At 49.4% G+C, this 16219-nt stretch overlaps 1 protein-coding gene across 10 annotated transcripts in view; it reads right to left on the reverse strand.

Moving 5' to 3' along the window:
- The window catches only part of ABCC10 (ATP binding cassette subfamily C member 10), a 20875-nt gene continuing 4656 nt past the window's right edge, over positions 1-16219 (reverse strand). For 2 of the 10 annotated variants that reach the window (XM_015283769.4, XM_015283770.4), the window contains exons 2-22: positions 14077-14272; positions 11789-13157; positions 10623-10850; positions 10223-10379; positions 9393-9532; positions 9115-9194; positions 8796-8967; positions 7748-7846; positions 7347-7536; positions 6920-6997; positions 6362-6556; positions 5796-5931; positions 5217-5412; positions 4701-5044; positions 4360-4529; positions 3891-4051; positions 3232-3485; positions 2747-2892; positions 2178-2275; positions 1873-1985; positions 1-509 (exon numbers count right to left, since the gene is read on the reverse strand). In XM_015283769.4, the coding sequence (XP_015139255.2) occupies positions 374-509; positions 1873-1985; positions 2178-2275; positions 2747-2892; positions 3232-3485; positions 3891-4051; positions 4360-4529; positions 4701-5044; positions 5217-5412; positions 5796-5931; positions 6362-6556; positions 6920-6997; positions 7347-7536; positions 7748-7846; positions 8796-8967; positions 9115-9194; positions 9393-9532; positions 10223-10379; positions 10623-10850; positions 11789-13157; positions 14077-14237 (4623 nt within the window). In that variant the 5' untranslated portion in view covers positions 14238-14272 and the 3' untranslated portion in view covers positions 1-373. Of the gene's footprint in view, positions 510-1872; positions 1986-2177; positions 2276-2746; positions 3074-3231; positions 3486-3890; positions 4052-4359; positions 4530-4700; positions 5045-5216; positions 5413-5795; positions 5932-6361; positions 6557-6919; positions 6998-7346; positions 7537-7747; positions 7847-8795; positions 8968-9114; positions 9195-9392; positions 9533-10222; positions 10380-10622; positions 10851-11788; positions 13158-14076; positions 14273-14398; positions 14993-16219 lie in introns of those variants that run through there. The other 8 variants (XM_015283771.4, XM_015283767.4, XM_015283768.4 and 5 more) reach the window with 8 other exon arrangements.

The raw sequence follows: 16219 nt of genomic DNA on the forward strand, positions 1-16219 counted from the left end.
TTCAAAAGAGAATGTTTCTATTTTATTTTAAATCGCATACGTGAGACTGAGTCTCAGATTAGGAGTCACTGATTCTTCAGTGAGCAGAAAAGCCCTCTGTAATCTCAAAGGGAAGCCTTGGAGGGGAACAGTGCCCCACCACCAGCCAGGCTCGCATGGCCCTAAGCACCAGTTCACATTTTCCCTACTAAAGGAAAGGCTATAGTGCCATGCTTCCATTCCTGAGACACACAGTCGCTGTCAGCAGGAAGCGATGACCCCTCCTCCCACCTCAGCAGCTCCTGGCCCTGCAGGGATGAGGCTGGCAGCTGAGGCCAGAGGAAAGGCAGACACAGACCCAGAAGGGCTGCCTGACCTCAGCCCCAGAAGGAGGTCACTGCTGCCCACTGTGCAGCAGGCGCTGAAACAAGGAGCCATCCTTTTTGCTTAGGTAGGCAGGTGAGTCCAGCTCCACCACTCTTCCAGCCTGCATCACTAGCACACGGTCTGAGTCCAAGATGGTGTTCAGCCTGTGGACAGCAGACACCAGGATACACATCAGTGTAGCTGAAGAGGAACTCCACACACTGCTTCACCTGCTGTCAAGGACTGGCCCAAGACATGCCCAGCACCAAGATTCACAGAGCCTCTCCTTATGCACTCAGGGACATGCTACAGTCCAGTTCTCCAGGCACCTTAGAAATACAAGATGTTTCTATCCTCACACCAGAGTTATTGAGTTGCTTCTGTTTGCCCATCCAATCAATGGCTCACTCAAAACTGAATGGTGTGGAACAACCACAGATACAAAATCCCATCATCACCTCTCCCTCCTTACTGCTCTACCCTGTCTCAATTCTAGTGGAAAAGAGGTTGGGGCCATTTCCAACCCAGTCTTGCTTTACCACCTGTCACTCCCTCCTCTGCTGGTTCTCCTGAATAACTGCTCTTTCATCAAAGAAAGCTTGACTGCACTCCAAACACACACCTCAGCCCACAGTGTGCTTACCTTTCTACTCTAACTCTGCATAATCTCCCTAGCGTTGGAATCACGTTCCCATCTCCTGCCTCCCTATCTAATGCACTTAACAAGACCCACTCAATTCCCTTGCAAGGCCTGGCTCACCCTGCCTGTTCTGCACCACTCCCACTTGACAACATTCCCTGCCACCTGCTTGTCTGATTTTTATTTCTGTGGTAAACCCGATGCTGGGAAGCAGTTCCCTTTAAAACACCCAACATACCACTGCATGACCTTCCTCCAAATTCTCTTCCACTTGGCAACAGTGGGAGCATTCAGAGCAGAGCCCACTGCCGACCCATCCCTTCTCAGTGTCCACAGCATTTGTGTTTTGCACTCCCCTGTCACTGCCCATATTCTGCTTTGCCTCTTACATTAGTTCTCTTGGCTGTGGAGCAAGCACTGCTGCTGTGTACTGTCTAGGCAATGTCTAGCCTGTCAGCATCGGATGCAGGCTGGAACCAACACTCAGAGTCTGGAAAACAGAATTACCAAGTGCTCTGCCTCCCCTGGCCAGCAGCTGTCTGCAGCCCTTTGCCTTTGGTTGTCCTGCAGTGCCCTCTGCTGAGCCAGAGCCACCTGCTTCACCCATATGACCAACTGCTGCTTTCTGTAGGATATTTCTCCACTGCTCCTTGCCCCATTAGGCAGAACCACACAGCCTAGTTCACCCCTGCTCCCAGCAGGCAGTGCCCAGAAGAGTCAACAGCCATACAGTATTTCCCTCTGTTGTCGCCCAGTTTCTAGGTGCAACGTTTTAACCGCCTTGCTCTGCTCAAGCTTCAGGCATGGCAGGCACAGCCACTGCTCACTCTCAGGGCATAACACTGTGTCAAAATGAACTTACATGGGGAGTGATGGTTTCTCCATACCTGTGAGCAATTGTCAAAACAGTTTTGTCAGCAAAGCGCTGGCGGATGGTTTGCTGCAGGAGCTGGTCTGTCTTCTGATCCACACTGGCTGTGGCCTCATCAATGCACAACACCTGCCAGGGACAGAGAGTGAAGGGGACACCCAAGCATCACTGGGGAGACCCCAGTCTATGTCAAGGGACAGTGTGACAAGGTAGCACAGGTCATCCATCACCACCACACCCCACTCCTGGAGCACCGTGCCCTGCTGTGCCAACACGGCCATCGGCAGCTCACTCCTTGCTTTGATGGAGGCAGGCACTCACCTTGGCCTGTGTCAGGAGTGCTCTTGCCAGACACACCAGCTGCCTCTGACCCACAGACAGACTCTTTCCTCTCTCTCCCAGCTCACTGTCCAATCCACCTGCAGAGGTCAAGCTGAGCAGTTACCACACCGCGCTCTGTGTATACAGCTCCTCCAGTCTGTATTTTTCCTCCAGCAGCACCCAAAATTCCAATCCTGCTCAGTCCTAAGCCTTTGAAATCAAAGCCTTTCTGCTTGGATGCAAGCAACATCTGGCAGACACACAAAATGTGCTGCTAGAACCAGGGCTATGGCATCTCTCTGAGGCTCTGCCTGAGCATCCACTGGCGTCTCGGCTGATCAGCAAGATTCTGTTATCCAATCCATCACCTGACAGACTCTTGCTACTAAGTCTCTGGGAATGTCACTGGGGTCTCACTGGCCTTTTCCCACTGGTGCTAGTGGGGCCTCATCTAACCAGTTCCCTACCACATCTACCTGGTCCCTTCTCCTCAGCTTCCTGACCGGAAGCTTTCTCTCCTCTCCCAGCAGCAGGGCCCACCAACCTCTCCACGCTGGCTCCAGACTCACCCATCTGGGTAACAGCATCCCGCAGGTGGCACTGCTCTAGCACCTCATGGAGTTCAGCATCTGTCCGTTTTCCCTGTGGGTCCAAGTTCTCTCGGATTGAGCCACTGAATAAAAATGGATCCTGGGGGATGATGGCCAGTCTAGATCTGCAAGCAGAGGATAGCTGAAGGCACATGGGGTGGGTTTTGCAGAAAAGCAAGAGCCTCCTTTCTTTTTTTTTTTTTTTTTTTTTCCTCTTTTTTCCCCTGGCATGCCTTGGCTGCATATCTTAAAGGCACAGAGATAGGGCTTGGGTCACATATTCAACTTGGTTTACTTCACGCGGTTCTACAGAAACAACAAAGCAACTCATGAGAAACTGCTACAGACAAGAGAGTAAGCCCTTTCCTCCTGACTCTTCCTTTCGGCATCCAACCAGTGGCAGCTCTCAGCTTCCAGCCCCCCTCACCCCCCAGCTGCCTCCTGCACTGCTCAGCCCTCTGTACCTCAGTTCCTCCAAGCCCACCAGCTGGCTGTCAACGCCATCCAGGAGAATACGGCCTGCTTTCAGCTCCACCATGCGGAACAGCGCCAAGAAAAGGGTGGATTTTCCAGATCCTGTGCGACCCACGATCCCCACCTTCTCTCCAGGGTACACGGTGAAGCTCACTCCATCGAGTGCATTGGGAAGGCCTGCTCTGTAGGCCAGGATCACCTGCTGGAACTCCACAAGCCCTTGGCTTGGCCAGTCAGCAGCAACCTAAGAGAAGTATCAGAGAAAGACAGAGGATGAATGTGACTGCCATCTTCAGCCCCATCTCCAACAGGCCAAGCTTCATACACCCCTTTGGATGATTGCTTGGCTTTTGAACACACTCAAGGTGCAGCTCAGATCTGTCTCCTTCTACAATTTTCTTTCCTCTCACAGCTTAGCCCTAACACCTCCTTCTGCTTTTTCGCCCTTTTCCATCACTCTAGCCTTCAACAACTCCTGCTTGAGGTTTATCCCCTCGGGGGTGTACTGGTAAAGGAATGATTGAAGCAGTTTCTCTGGGTGAGTGCCTTCCAGCCACTCACTGGAACCTTTTGATCTCCCCCAGGAAAAAACCACAAAGCACAGGGCCAGAAGATAGGCCGATTCCTGAAAACATATTTAAGCTTTTACCTGGACCAGTTTATCCTGGGGCTCCATGGGGATGTCTGTGGTATATTCCTCTGTCCGTTCCACACTCACCATCATGGTTTCTGTTGTAGTGAAGCTGGAAATGAGGCCTGAGAGCAGGTTTGTGACAGAGAGGGCATACGAGAGCGCCAGGCCCACAAGTCCTGAGAGGACAAAAGCATAAGCAAGGATGTTAATGGCAGGGAAGGAGCTGGGATCTTGGTAGGACAAAGAAAAAACAACACAAAACAAGAAAGAAGTCAGCACTCTGGAGTCTGGGATCTCACTGTTGGATGGGGGCGTATAAAAGCAGCAACAGGAGCCAAAGCATCACACTGTAGGCAACACGCAAAGTGACAAGGAGCAGGAACTCTGGATCTTACTCTGGTATACAGAGGTGTGCAGCTCTGGGCTGAGAGGAATCCCTGGGCCACAGTCTAAGGGTAGGCAAAGAAAAACCCCAGCAGTCTACCTGGATTTCCTAGCTGCTTCTGGTGCTGGATGATGGCAATTCCTGCAATAGCTGTGATTACAGCAACCCCAATCATTTGCAAGCGAATGTCCAGCCACTGCATTGCTGTGTTGCTGGCAAAGAGGCAGCGCTGATTCTGTTCTAGGCGCAGCTCATTCTCCAACTCAAACCTGGTGGAAGCACAACAGAAGTCCATACCAGGCTGTGCACCACTTAGCCTTCACTGCTACTGCCCAAGACCACGGGCATTCCTGCCACCATGTAACTAGCTCCATGTTAGGATGACCCTGATCTATAAAGCCAGAACTCTGCCTCTCTAGGTGCTCTTTCCTTCCACTCACCTCTGTGTTGCCCGCATGGCTCTGATGCTGCTCAGTCCTGAGAGAGTCTCTGAGAAATGAGTGTAAATGGGAGACAGGGTGACACTGTAAAGGCGTTTGAGTTCCCGGGATGTGCGCCGATAATAGCGTTGGATGGAGAAGTAGAGAGCAGCCAGAGGGAGTAAGACCAGGCCAATCCAAGGGAGACCATAGGTGATTATCACCAGCATGCCCAAAAGCCCATACATGTTGGCCAAGAAAATGTTAAGGATAAATGGCAAGCTGTCATCCACACAGTACAGGTCTGAGGAGAAGCGGTTCAGGATCCGGCCTGTTGGCGTGGTGTCAAAGAAGGTGACTGTGGCCTGGCAACAGAGGATTGAGAAAGCAAGAGTCAGCCAGGGGCAGCTAATCAGTTCATCAGATAAAAACAGCAGAAATCTACTTCTTACACCCTTACTCCAAACTATGAAAAAAAACATCGGTGCAGAATGACTTGCAAGAACTATGTCCTGTCCTGGATTTTCTGACCATTACCTTTATAACTCTCTGGAGCAGTCGTTTGTGAATGACAACAGCAGCACGGATAGTGCCATAAGCGAAGAGGAAGGCCCGAAAAATGGTGAAGAGAGAGTTGGCCCCTGCAATGCCCCCATAAACTGTCAGGTAGAAATTCACATCCACCGAAGCATTGGAAGGGACTGGGGCTGTGTCCAGAGCTTGAATCGGGGAGCTAGAACAGAGAAGGAGGAAGATTATGAATCTGTCAAGGTCCCCATGGCAGTAAAATTACACTCAGGGCATCAGAACCCAAAAGCAGACTCGAGGGGAAATCAGGATACTTGAGTCTGATGTTCCTCTTTTGCGCTGCTGAGATAAGTACTGATTACTATGCAGCCAGAGGCCTTCCATCAGCCTCTGGTTACAGGCTCTAAAGGCACCTCAAAAATTCCCTGTCTGGCCAGAAATTTCAACTCTTTCTTTCCCAAGGCAGTCTTACAGATCCCCTGCCTGCAGTGGGATGGTCTCAAGAGGAGTACTCACAGGAAATGCACAAGGGCAAAATGAGTAAATGAGTGTGTTTCCTTAGGTATCTCCTGCCCAGCATTCACTTACACAAGCCCAACAATGGAGAAGAGAAGCAGCTTTGTGGAAGGCAGGGAAGTTGAAGAGGCCATCACAGATGTATTTGCTGTTTGGGATATGCTGGAGATCCAGTGCGAGAGCCACCAATCCGAGATATTTCTGGATGCTACAGAGAGAGACAGACTGTATAAAGGATTTAATCTTCAAGTCAGAAAATACAAAGCAGAAAAGTTGGAAGGGAAACAGCTGGGTAATTTCTGTTATTGTCACACTGCCCCATCCAGACTTCCCTGCCCTCATTCTCCACTGTTACTAATAGAGCAGGAGCAAGAGAACTGCCATGATCTGCAGCAGTGAAAGGGAACTGCTAAAGGAACAGACACACGACTGCAACAGCAAATGAGAGGCCAGATCCTTTTCCCACATATTCTCCCACCATTCCTGACATACTATTTTAGTTTGTGGAAAAGGGTTCTTCTTGATGTGGGGAGAATGATCAAACCTCTAACTGTTTTCTTTCCCTGGACTCCACACAACCAGGAAAAAAGAGGACAGGAACACTTACAGAGAGATGTGCTCTTGGTTCGTTGCCTCACCTTGCATCAGGAGCAGTGAGAACAGGATAGATAATGCTAAGCAGCTGCCCATTGCCAACCAATATGCCTTGTAGACCTGAAAATCCAGAGCCCCTTCTTTCTTCTCCTCCTCCTTGTGGAGGAGACATTTGTCCTGCAATGATTCTTCTGTCTCTGTCTCTATAACTTCTTCCTGGCCCTGCTCATCAGAGTCTGCTGGGACAGAAGCAAACACAAAAGTCAGTGTGACATTGGTACCTCCTGCAGCTGCTCCTTGATGCCAACTGAGCAAGTCAAAGCTATGAGGAAGACTTATTCCCTCTTTTTGTGATAGGTGCACCAATCCTGGCAGATTCACATGCAGATCTGAACCATGAACGGAAAAGCAGATTCAAACACTGTTCCAGACCAATAGCTGATGGCTTTCTCTTCCCCTTTGAACACAATATCCACAGATTAGCTCTGCGATAGGTAGTGAGAGCTCTGCTTCAAGGCCAAAAGCCATCAGGTATAGGTTCTGTCTGGGTGCTTGGATGATCTGTACTGTCCCAGCCACCCCCAAGCTTGCCAGCTGCAGACCTTTATCATTCCGCCTCTTGTTCATATCCTTGAATTTGGGGACAGATTCCACGAGAGGCAGGATATCAGCTGGTGGGCCTGCAAAGAAAGACAAACACATGTTTCAGAGGCTGAGAGAAACAGATGATTCTTCCTGATTCCTATGAAACGGCCCAGGTTTGTTCTCATGACATTCCCTATTTTCTCCCACAGCAACCGCTTTCTTTAAAGTTCTTCTCCATGTATCCCTGCCACGGTCTTCTGCATTTCTCTGTCTGTGAATCTGTACGCTCCCTTCCACACAGTCTTCTTTGCTCAACTGCAGTGTCCTCAAACTCCTTATCCTTCCTTGGGTTCCCCACTGGTTACTCCTACTCCCTAATGGCCATTTTTGCTCAAGCCACTCCAAACTGGTACAAATGGACGCCTATGAAGACAGCCACTGTACCTGTCTTGATTATCCTGCCATTGTCCATCAACAACAAGGCATCGGCCTTCTCCAAAAATTCTGTCCTATGGGTGCAAAGGATTCTGGTCTTGTGTTGGAGAATTCCAAGAATGCACTTCTGCATGAGATGATTGGCTACATCTGCATCAACTGCAGCCAGGGGATCATCAAGGAGGTAAAGCTCTTTTTCCTGAGAAAAAGACAAGAGACAAGGATACAGCTCCTGGCCCTGCCTGAGCAGGCAACGCTGAGAGTGCCTCAGCGTGGCACACTGCCAGCAACTTTAGGCCAGCATGAAGTGGTTTAAGGCATGCAGCCAGAGCACACTGTACATCTGCATGCTTCCAACTTCTTTACAATCAACTTGGCACAAGGCACAGCAGAACTGCTTTGCTATTTACCTGGTAAACAGCCCTGGCAAGGGCTATTCGAGCCTTCTGACCCCCACTGAGTGTCACACCATTTTCACCCACCTCTGTCTGGTCACCTGCAGGTAAAATCTGAAACATTCAAGGAAATCCATTTAAAAGGGATAGGAAACCACTGAGGACTAAAGATGAGAACACTGAGATCCCTCTCCTGACTCTGTCAGTAACTCTTTGGGTGATAACTCACAAAAGAATGAAACAATGCAACAGTACATACACTGGTTCTGCAGACAACTGGCAAGCTTGGCAATTTTTATTCCACTAGACTCTTATATTCCAGAATGGATGGCCACATACAAACTACCCTCTAAGCAACTTCTGGTCTGAGACAACTCCAGAATTGTGCTCAAGATTTATCTGGGAAAGCAGTAGCTGTGCCTACAACAAAATAATGCCAGGGCCCATTCCCAGCTTCACAGTAAAAAATATTGAATTTCAGCAACCAGAAACACTTCCCATAGGCGTAGGCTACCACTTCTCAAATAAATACTTTGCCCTTGCACAGTACTCACAGCTTCTGCTGAAGCAAATAGGAGCTCCTAGTACTTGGCCCTTCAGAAACTCACAGTCTCGGTTATAAACTCAGAGGAGGAGACTAGCTTCTCACCAGGTCTAACAGCAAGTTCATTGGCTAACATAGTCACAAGCTTCAGATGTACAATACATGCATTACTGATGCAGGGACCACAGACTCAGCCCCTCTGATCCAAAAAAGCATCAGCTGCTGATAGATTCTGGTTGAAGAACGTGGCAGTCAATGCTATGATGGAATATCTTTGATCAGAATCAAGAGTTTTTGGCTTAGCTCTGAGGAAATCATCCAAAGTGCTAACAGTGATCTTGCATCTTACAGAAAACTGGTGCTGAGTATAGTCTGGGACTGTTAATCATAGTAAAGCTGTGTGTCTGTGACACCGGAAAAGCAGGTTAAAGCCCGCAAGAACGAGAACTCCTCCCAGTGAATATCAGGCAGAATGTATGGCTGAGAAAGCCCAAGAAGTTTTACAGTTCAAGCACTCACATTCAGGTCCTCAGAGAGGGCACAGGCCTCCACCACCTCCTCGTACAGCCTGGCATCATACTGTCGTCCAAAAAGGATGTTCTCTCGGACAGTGGTAAATTGGATCCAAGGCTCCTGTGTGGCCAGACCAAATCCTTGCTCCAGGTCACAGATATATACTTGTCCACCTTGTCTGCAAGCACACCAGATATAGGCAGAAAGACAACAAAGGTGAACTGTCAGTACATCAAAATGATCAATAAATATGAGTAGCACTCAGTGGTCCCTGCCTGCCACAGTGTGGAAGGACCAGGCAAGAAGAAATCTTTATATTACTTACTTAATGAGTTCTCCAGTGATAGCTGCAAGCAGAGAGCTCTTGCCAGAGCCAACCTTCCCAACAACTCCCAGGAGCATTCCCTGTAAAGAAAATGAAAAGGACCAAACTCATATGCTAATACACAGCACAGACCTCCTCCAGTCCATCTCAGCTCTGAGAGACATTATATGTGTCCTGTACCGCTGGGCTGAGAGAAAATCTTCACATATTGCTCATAAAACCAGGAAAACGTGCCACTCTAGTGTCAGCTTTCTGTTTCCTCCTGGATTCCTGCTCACCTTTCTCACTGAGAGGTTCTCAATGTGCAGTTGCAGACTGCCAGTGGATAAGGGCTGGCTGGTGCTTTCTTCTTTGACTGGCACCCATGAAAAATCTGCGCCTCTTATATCTATGGCAGTAGCTGTACCTGAAGGGCTACCTGCAAGGAAGAAGCAGCACTACAGTGAGAATGCCATAGGGTGACAAGAACCTGGCATCACGAATACTATCAGCTTTGTTCCCAAATGCAAGAGGCAGAAACAGAGCACAGCCAAGATGCCCTGGACCTAACCCCAGAATAAAACACGTGCCTACTGACTTGCTCTTAAACTTACACCTCATTTCCTCCAATCCTCCGTTCTCCAACTCCTAGTGGACACACAGGCTGACCTGCTGGCTCTCAGTGAGATACTGTGAGGATAATCTGGTTTTATTGTTGAAGGTGAAAGAATGGCAGGGAGCTAGCATAAGGCAAGGAAGGAGAAAAATGGAGCCATGATGACTCTGGAGAGGGCACTCATGCCTTCTTGCCAAGGCAAAACTGGAGTTTTTGATGGCTTCATTATCAGAAGAGCTTTGGATGGAGGAGGGAGCAGCTTCTTTTAAAGGCACGCTAGTGGTGGGGTTCTTTGAGGACAAGCAATGGCCTATATTTGGTAAAGAAAAATGTCACAGCCTTGTATTCTGTTTTTACAGAAATGAAGTGCCTGTACTCTGCTTCTGACAACTTGAGTTGTGACTCGTGGCGTGACAGATGGCTGCCCTCCAGCGCTGCCTTTCACACCTCAGCTCTCTGCTCCAAATGTCTCCTGCCCAGGGTCCCAACCCTGCCAGAATCCTTTGCCATTACCTAGGGCATAATAAGCTTCCAAATCCTGGTCCACGAGTTCAAGGAAACGCTGGATTCGATCCAGGGAAACTTTGGCTTCCAAAGTCCCATTCAACACCCACGGGAAGCTGTTGAGGGGGAGAATGAGCATCCCCACGAGGGCCAATGCTGTGAACACCTGCATGGGTAAAGGAAACAACCATGAACCAAGGCAGTATCTCCCCTGCATCTTGTATTCTCCAAATGGCTTCAAGAGTGAGAGCCCAAAAGGCTGTGGGTGGACACAGGGGAAGATCATTTCCTAGAAAAGTTGCCTCAGGGATGCAGCCTCACTGCAGACTGTCCTCTGCAAGAGACAAATTTGGAGCTCTACTACCTACAGTGAGCAGTGCTGTCACTTTGTATCTCCTCCTTCACTCACCTTTGTGGCAGTCAGTTGGTGACCCATCAGGACATAGGTGATGAAGATGACAATGGAGACAACAACCGGCAGTGCTGCCCACAGGTAAACACACACAGCATCCAAGTATTTGATGGCTCGCAACTTCTGCAGCTCTTTAGCTCGGCAGGTATTTATCCTGGTGCTGAAGTGCTTCTCCCAGGCATAAAACTTGATAACACGGATTCCACTTAGGAACTCTGTCATTAGCTGCAGGCATAGAGAAAATGCACAGAGTATCTGCTGAACACACCAGATGCCAGTTCGGCATCTGGGCTGTGCTCAGGTTTGCAGTTGACTCCTGCTTAAGGGCCAGGCTACAGATACCAAGAGCCATTTATTGCTAACAGAAACATAAACTCAAGTTGCAGCTGCTGAGAACTTTGCTCTCATTCATTCCACCAGCTTGCTCAGCTACCTGTGCCCAAAAGGCTCAGAAAAAAGGCAAAATACTATACAACTTCCCAGCTAGCCTGCATCCAAAGCCAAGCAGGCTCATATCCAGCAGCTCAGGTATCCCTGCAACATGTTCCCCTCCCACTCCTGCTCTCACATCAGCATGCACAGAGCAAGCTGAAATGTGCCTGTGCCTGACATGAAAGAGAAGCAACAAGAGAGATGCTTAGGAAACTCATCTTGAAATAGCTGGAGGAGGTCCAACACATCCTGTACTACTAGATGCATCTTCTGTCAGGAAGATAAATATTTCAGTAGTTCCAAACAGCTGTGGAAAAGCTGACGGAGGGTGCCAAGCTAGAGTGAAATAAAACCACCACATCCATGATCGCTGCATTTGTCCAGATTGCAAGATACCTCAACCACTGACAGCATTACTGAAGTAATGGGGTGGAAACATCTCTAAAGGAAGCAATCAGAAGCCCTTAACTAGCGCATGCAGAAGAGGAACCTTACAAGGGAACTTTGATTTGCCCAGGGGGCAAGACAAGCATTAGAGATTCACTGTCTTGCAGGTGGGGAACATACTTTACACTGAAACACTTGTGAACCTCTCTAGCACTTTTCCCAACATTGACTATTCAGTACAGTCACTTGAAATTCATGGCAAGCAGCTAAAAAGCCAACATTCCAGGGACAAATGGGGAGAAAAAGATAACAACAAATTCACAGAGCCACCAGCTTCCCCTCACCTTGACCCGTGCATCCTTGTGCTCCAGCATCTCCGCATTGCTCTCCATGATGCGGTTGGCTATGACCTTGTTGATGGGCACAAGCAGCAGTGCCAGGGCCAGGCCTCCCAGAAAGGCTACGCCCACTTGCTGGTAGAGAAGATAGAGTGTAATGGCAAACTGGAAGGGCAGGCTCCACACCTCGTGGAAGCTGAGACAGAAGTTGACCAACCTACTGGTGTCTGTGCTCATGAAGTTGACGATTTCACCGACAGTGAAGCAGGAAAGGCTGGTGCTGCCAACACGCAGAGCCTTGCGGTAGATGGCAGAGATGACGGCAGCTCGCACCATCAGCGTCACCTTCTGCACCTCGTAGCTGAACTGGTTCCGCAAAAGCGCACCCACGAAGGAGCCAGCAAAGAGCCCGAGAGCATAGAGCACTCCGTGGCTCAAGGGCTCCTGCCGTGACTCCATGAAGTTCACCAGCAGGTTCAGAAGCAGAGGGCCTGAGAAACCGAGCAGGCTACCGGCCAGCTTGAGAAGTCCCAGGGAGTAGAAACGAAGCCCAAATGCTGCATGAAGCACTGAGAGGAGTCGCACGGTCTCCTGGGCATGGTGTGACCTGTCCAGAGCATTGCTACTGCCATCACCACCAGCAATGATTGGGCTAGTAAGAGACACCGTCTCCTCTTCTACTTGGTGCACAGCTGCTTTCTTCTGCCAGCAGGCATAGAACCGATCACAGACCCTGGCAGCCTGAAGCTTTCGAGGAAGCAGACAGACATCTTGTGGCTGGTTCAGCTTCCATTGATAGCCACGTTTCATAAGAGGGTTCATCCAAGCATAAAAGAAGCGTGAGAGCCAGCTCTCACCGTCTTCTGCCACTCCCTGCTGATCTGACACTGAGATCCCTGGCTCTGAGATGAGCTGATCCTGCTGCCAGGAGCTGTTGATGGAGAGCAAGTCGTGCCTATCAGCAGCGGGTAAGAGGTAGCTAATCACATAAGTCAGCAGGGAGGCCAGCTGCAGACAGAGGATGGCGAACCTGGAGGAAACAGCAGGGTGGGCAGGAGACCAAGCTGTCCCACTTTGGCAATACCACACCAGTGTGATGAGGAGGGAAGGCAGCGGTAAGAGAGTGAGGAGAGCCAGGACTGCAGGGCCCCTAGTGGAGCCATGAATGGACCTGCAGAGCATGATGAGAGCGAGGCCGTGAGTGAGCCAAGTCAGTGCAGCAATGCCACTGGCTAACGCTTCCAGGTATACAGGGCCCAGCTCCTGCTGAGAAATGGCGGCTGGGACTATATCAGCAAGGAGTAAGCCAGCAAGTACAAATGACATGGCAATTCTGCATCTCCAGCCTCGCCTGTGAGACATCCCAGAGCCAGATCTAGAGGAGGAAAGAGCAGATAAAATCTTCACAGTTGATATTCCATCATGTCTCAGTCAGCACTCTCCTTTCTTCCTCCACTCATCCTTCTCTTATCCGTTCATTCTTACTTTACCTCCTTGTATTCAGTTTCCTAGATATCTAACTTAGTCAGACTGTAGACATTGTTAAACTAGATCAGGTCAATAAAAACCAATACCTGAACAATACCAGAGATTCAGATGCTATAGAAAATACCCTTTCTCTACAGAAATTTGTTTGCAAACTGTGATATTTTGTGGTCAAATGAGGCTCCGGTCCTTGAGGATTAACAGAAAAGAATATTTAACCTTCGGATGACCAAATTCTGTGTCACATTTCTAAACCTAGATTCCCCTCATCTTCGTGATGCTTTCTCCAGAAAGATTATCTTCTCACTTCTGCTTTCAGTAATGCTGTCTAAGTAAAGTCCAATCTGTTGCTCAGCAAAAGACTTCATTATCATCTGGGGCCTTTCAATATCAGTGAACATTATCATACTCACGAATTCAAGATGACAGTAAACAGGAAAATTATTTTAGATTTAACTGAACTCTTTACTACCTCACATACATCTTCCATACCACCTTGTATTTAAATCCCTGTCAAGAAAACCTCCAGTTTTCTCATCCCTCATTCACTGAAATTCTTTTCACTTGTTCTCTGCTCTTTTGTTCTCAATACCCTCTGTTCTTTCTGGATACCTTTCTGCAAAGGAGCGATCAGAGCCGAAGGCAGCACTCAGAATTAGGACAGATACTGACAAATGTAATGGCATTATAACATTGCGTCCTTCTCTAATGACATACATGGTGCATTTCAGGAGAACTAATTTCCAGCCCTTCCATCCCACCTCCAGTCCTGCATAATAATCAAGTGCCAGACAAGTGAGTCGTCATACCTCGGGGTGCCAAGGAAGCAGGCGCTGACCACAGCAAGGACCACATGAGGAACCACGTTCAATGCCAGCTGATTAAAGCAATGGCCAACTCTGCCATGAACCCACACAGGGAGTGGATCTTCTGGGGTGGTTCCACACAAACCAGCCAGGATGTTTTCCATCCTTCAGTGGGAACTGAACACGAGAGATGGAGCTCCTGAGGTTGAAAAGAGCAAACAGCATGAGGGACGAGCACAGCCCTGCTCAGGGTGGACTGTGATAAGGAATGAACATAGGACCAGAAACAGCTTCCTGGGTCGGGCAGTCCAGGGCCATTGCACACCTGGTGTCTTATCAGCTGCTCTGCAAACCAAGCAAGTTCCAGCTGGAGCTACGCTGCCTCCTGCAGCCACCCCACCACCTCACTGCTCTGAGAACGCTGGACTGCCAGGCCGAGTGCTTGCGTGGCCAGCTCATCCTGCCAAATTAACATCAGGAAGCATCGGCATGCCTGCGTGCTGTCTCAAAATATCTCGAGCTGCTTAAACTACCACATTCCAGTTCTACTTCTACGCATCCTCAAAGGGGCGCGGACAAAGTCGCTCCTTAAAGCGACACGTAACGTCCCGCACCCTCCAGCTCACACGAGTGCAGGAGGGCTGGGAAATCGGCAGGATGCGGAGCTCCGTGCTCTGCTTTGCAGACTGAAGCACGCACGGGCCGTTTCGGGCCTTACACCGCCCGAACCAGCCCAGTCGAGCGCCGGGTCTTTCGGGCCTCTCCCGGTCAGCACCAACGCCGCCCCGAGGCAGGCAGCTCCGCGAGGGGCGTGCATAGCGGCGCGCTGTCGCCGCACGCCCAACTTTGACCCCTGCCCCCCGCCGTACCTCGGCTAGGCCCGGCCCTCCCCCGGCTCCGCGCTGCTCATGTGGAAGACAGAGGGAAGGGGCGCCTCGCGCGCCCCTTGCGGTCGGGAGGACGCGCTGCTACTGCTGACTTCACAGCAGGTGATCGAGATACTCAATTTCCCCAAACCGTCCCTCAGTACTCTCTCCTCCCAGGGGAAATGAGCGCATCTCTGACAATAATTCATCACCGGTAACAAATTTCACTTTCAACAAGCGGCTCTTCGGGAAAGGCAATAAAGCGTTCTCTGAGCTTACAAGCGTTATCAGCAGGGTGCCGAGGAAGCAGACCAGTGACATTCCTGTCAGAACACAGAGCAATACAGCCAGGAGTTAGGCAGCAGAGATAAGGGCACACACTTCGAGGCCACAGTACTCTCTAATGATAGTTTCCTGGAAAGAAGTAGGAGGAGACAAAGGTGTGTAGCAGCTGGAACCACCACAAGGATTCCTGCTGTGGGTTTATGAAGGAGGACAAAGCATGAGAAGACCCATCTGAGCGTCTGCCATCCCTAAGAGGAATCCCACACAAGTTCAGGAAGTCCTCCCATGCCACGCTGTTCTCTGATCTTGTTCTTGCCATGTAAGAAAACATTTATTTATTTTTTCTTTTGGTCAAGCTTTACTGGTTCCCTGTCCTCTGCAGGAGATGTCAGTACCCTCTGGTCTCTGTACCCACCACATCAGAAAACTGGCTTCCACGTGGAGACTGCAGTCAGTGCTGACGTACTGCTCCTGCTCACAGATGAACACAGACTTAGCTGGAATGAAGACTGTCCTATAAAGCAGCACAAGGCGACATTCACTCTGGTATTCATTACTATTGCCTTAGAATATACAAATCCAAAGAGGGACAAAAATTTCTGCTCTGGTAAAGATCAACTTCTTGGCATAGCACCATTCTCTTAAATGTCTGTATAACATTGTTTAATTTTTGTCTTTGAGGATTCTTATTTCTTATGGTCCTTAAAGTGTCAGAGTTGCAAGGCTGCCTTTTCATGTCCAAGCAAACTACTGATCTGCACTAGCGAGGTGCCTTTGGTCAGGCTGTGCTTCCTCCCAAAGGCCACTCAGAGGTTCCCAGAATAAACTTTTCTGTAGAGGCCTTGATAATTAGTTTATGTCCTCTGCACCCAAGGAAGCTCCCCTTCAAAAAATGAAATAAGCAAATTCTCAAGACAGCAGATAGAGACACGAGAGACTGAAGCACGAGCTGCACACAAGTGAAGCTTTCAGAGTTCATGGTTCAAACGTCTTAC

The sequence above is a fragment of the Gallus gallus genome, chromosome 3 (assembly GCF_016699485.2).
Source record: "Gallus gallus isolate bGalGal1 chromosome 3, bGalGal1.mat.broiler.GRCg7b, whole genome shotgun sequence".
NCBI lineage: Eukaryota > Metazoa > Chordata > Aves > Galliformes > Phasianidae > Gallus > Gallus gallus.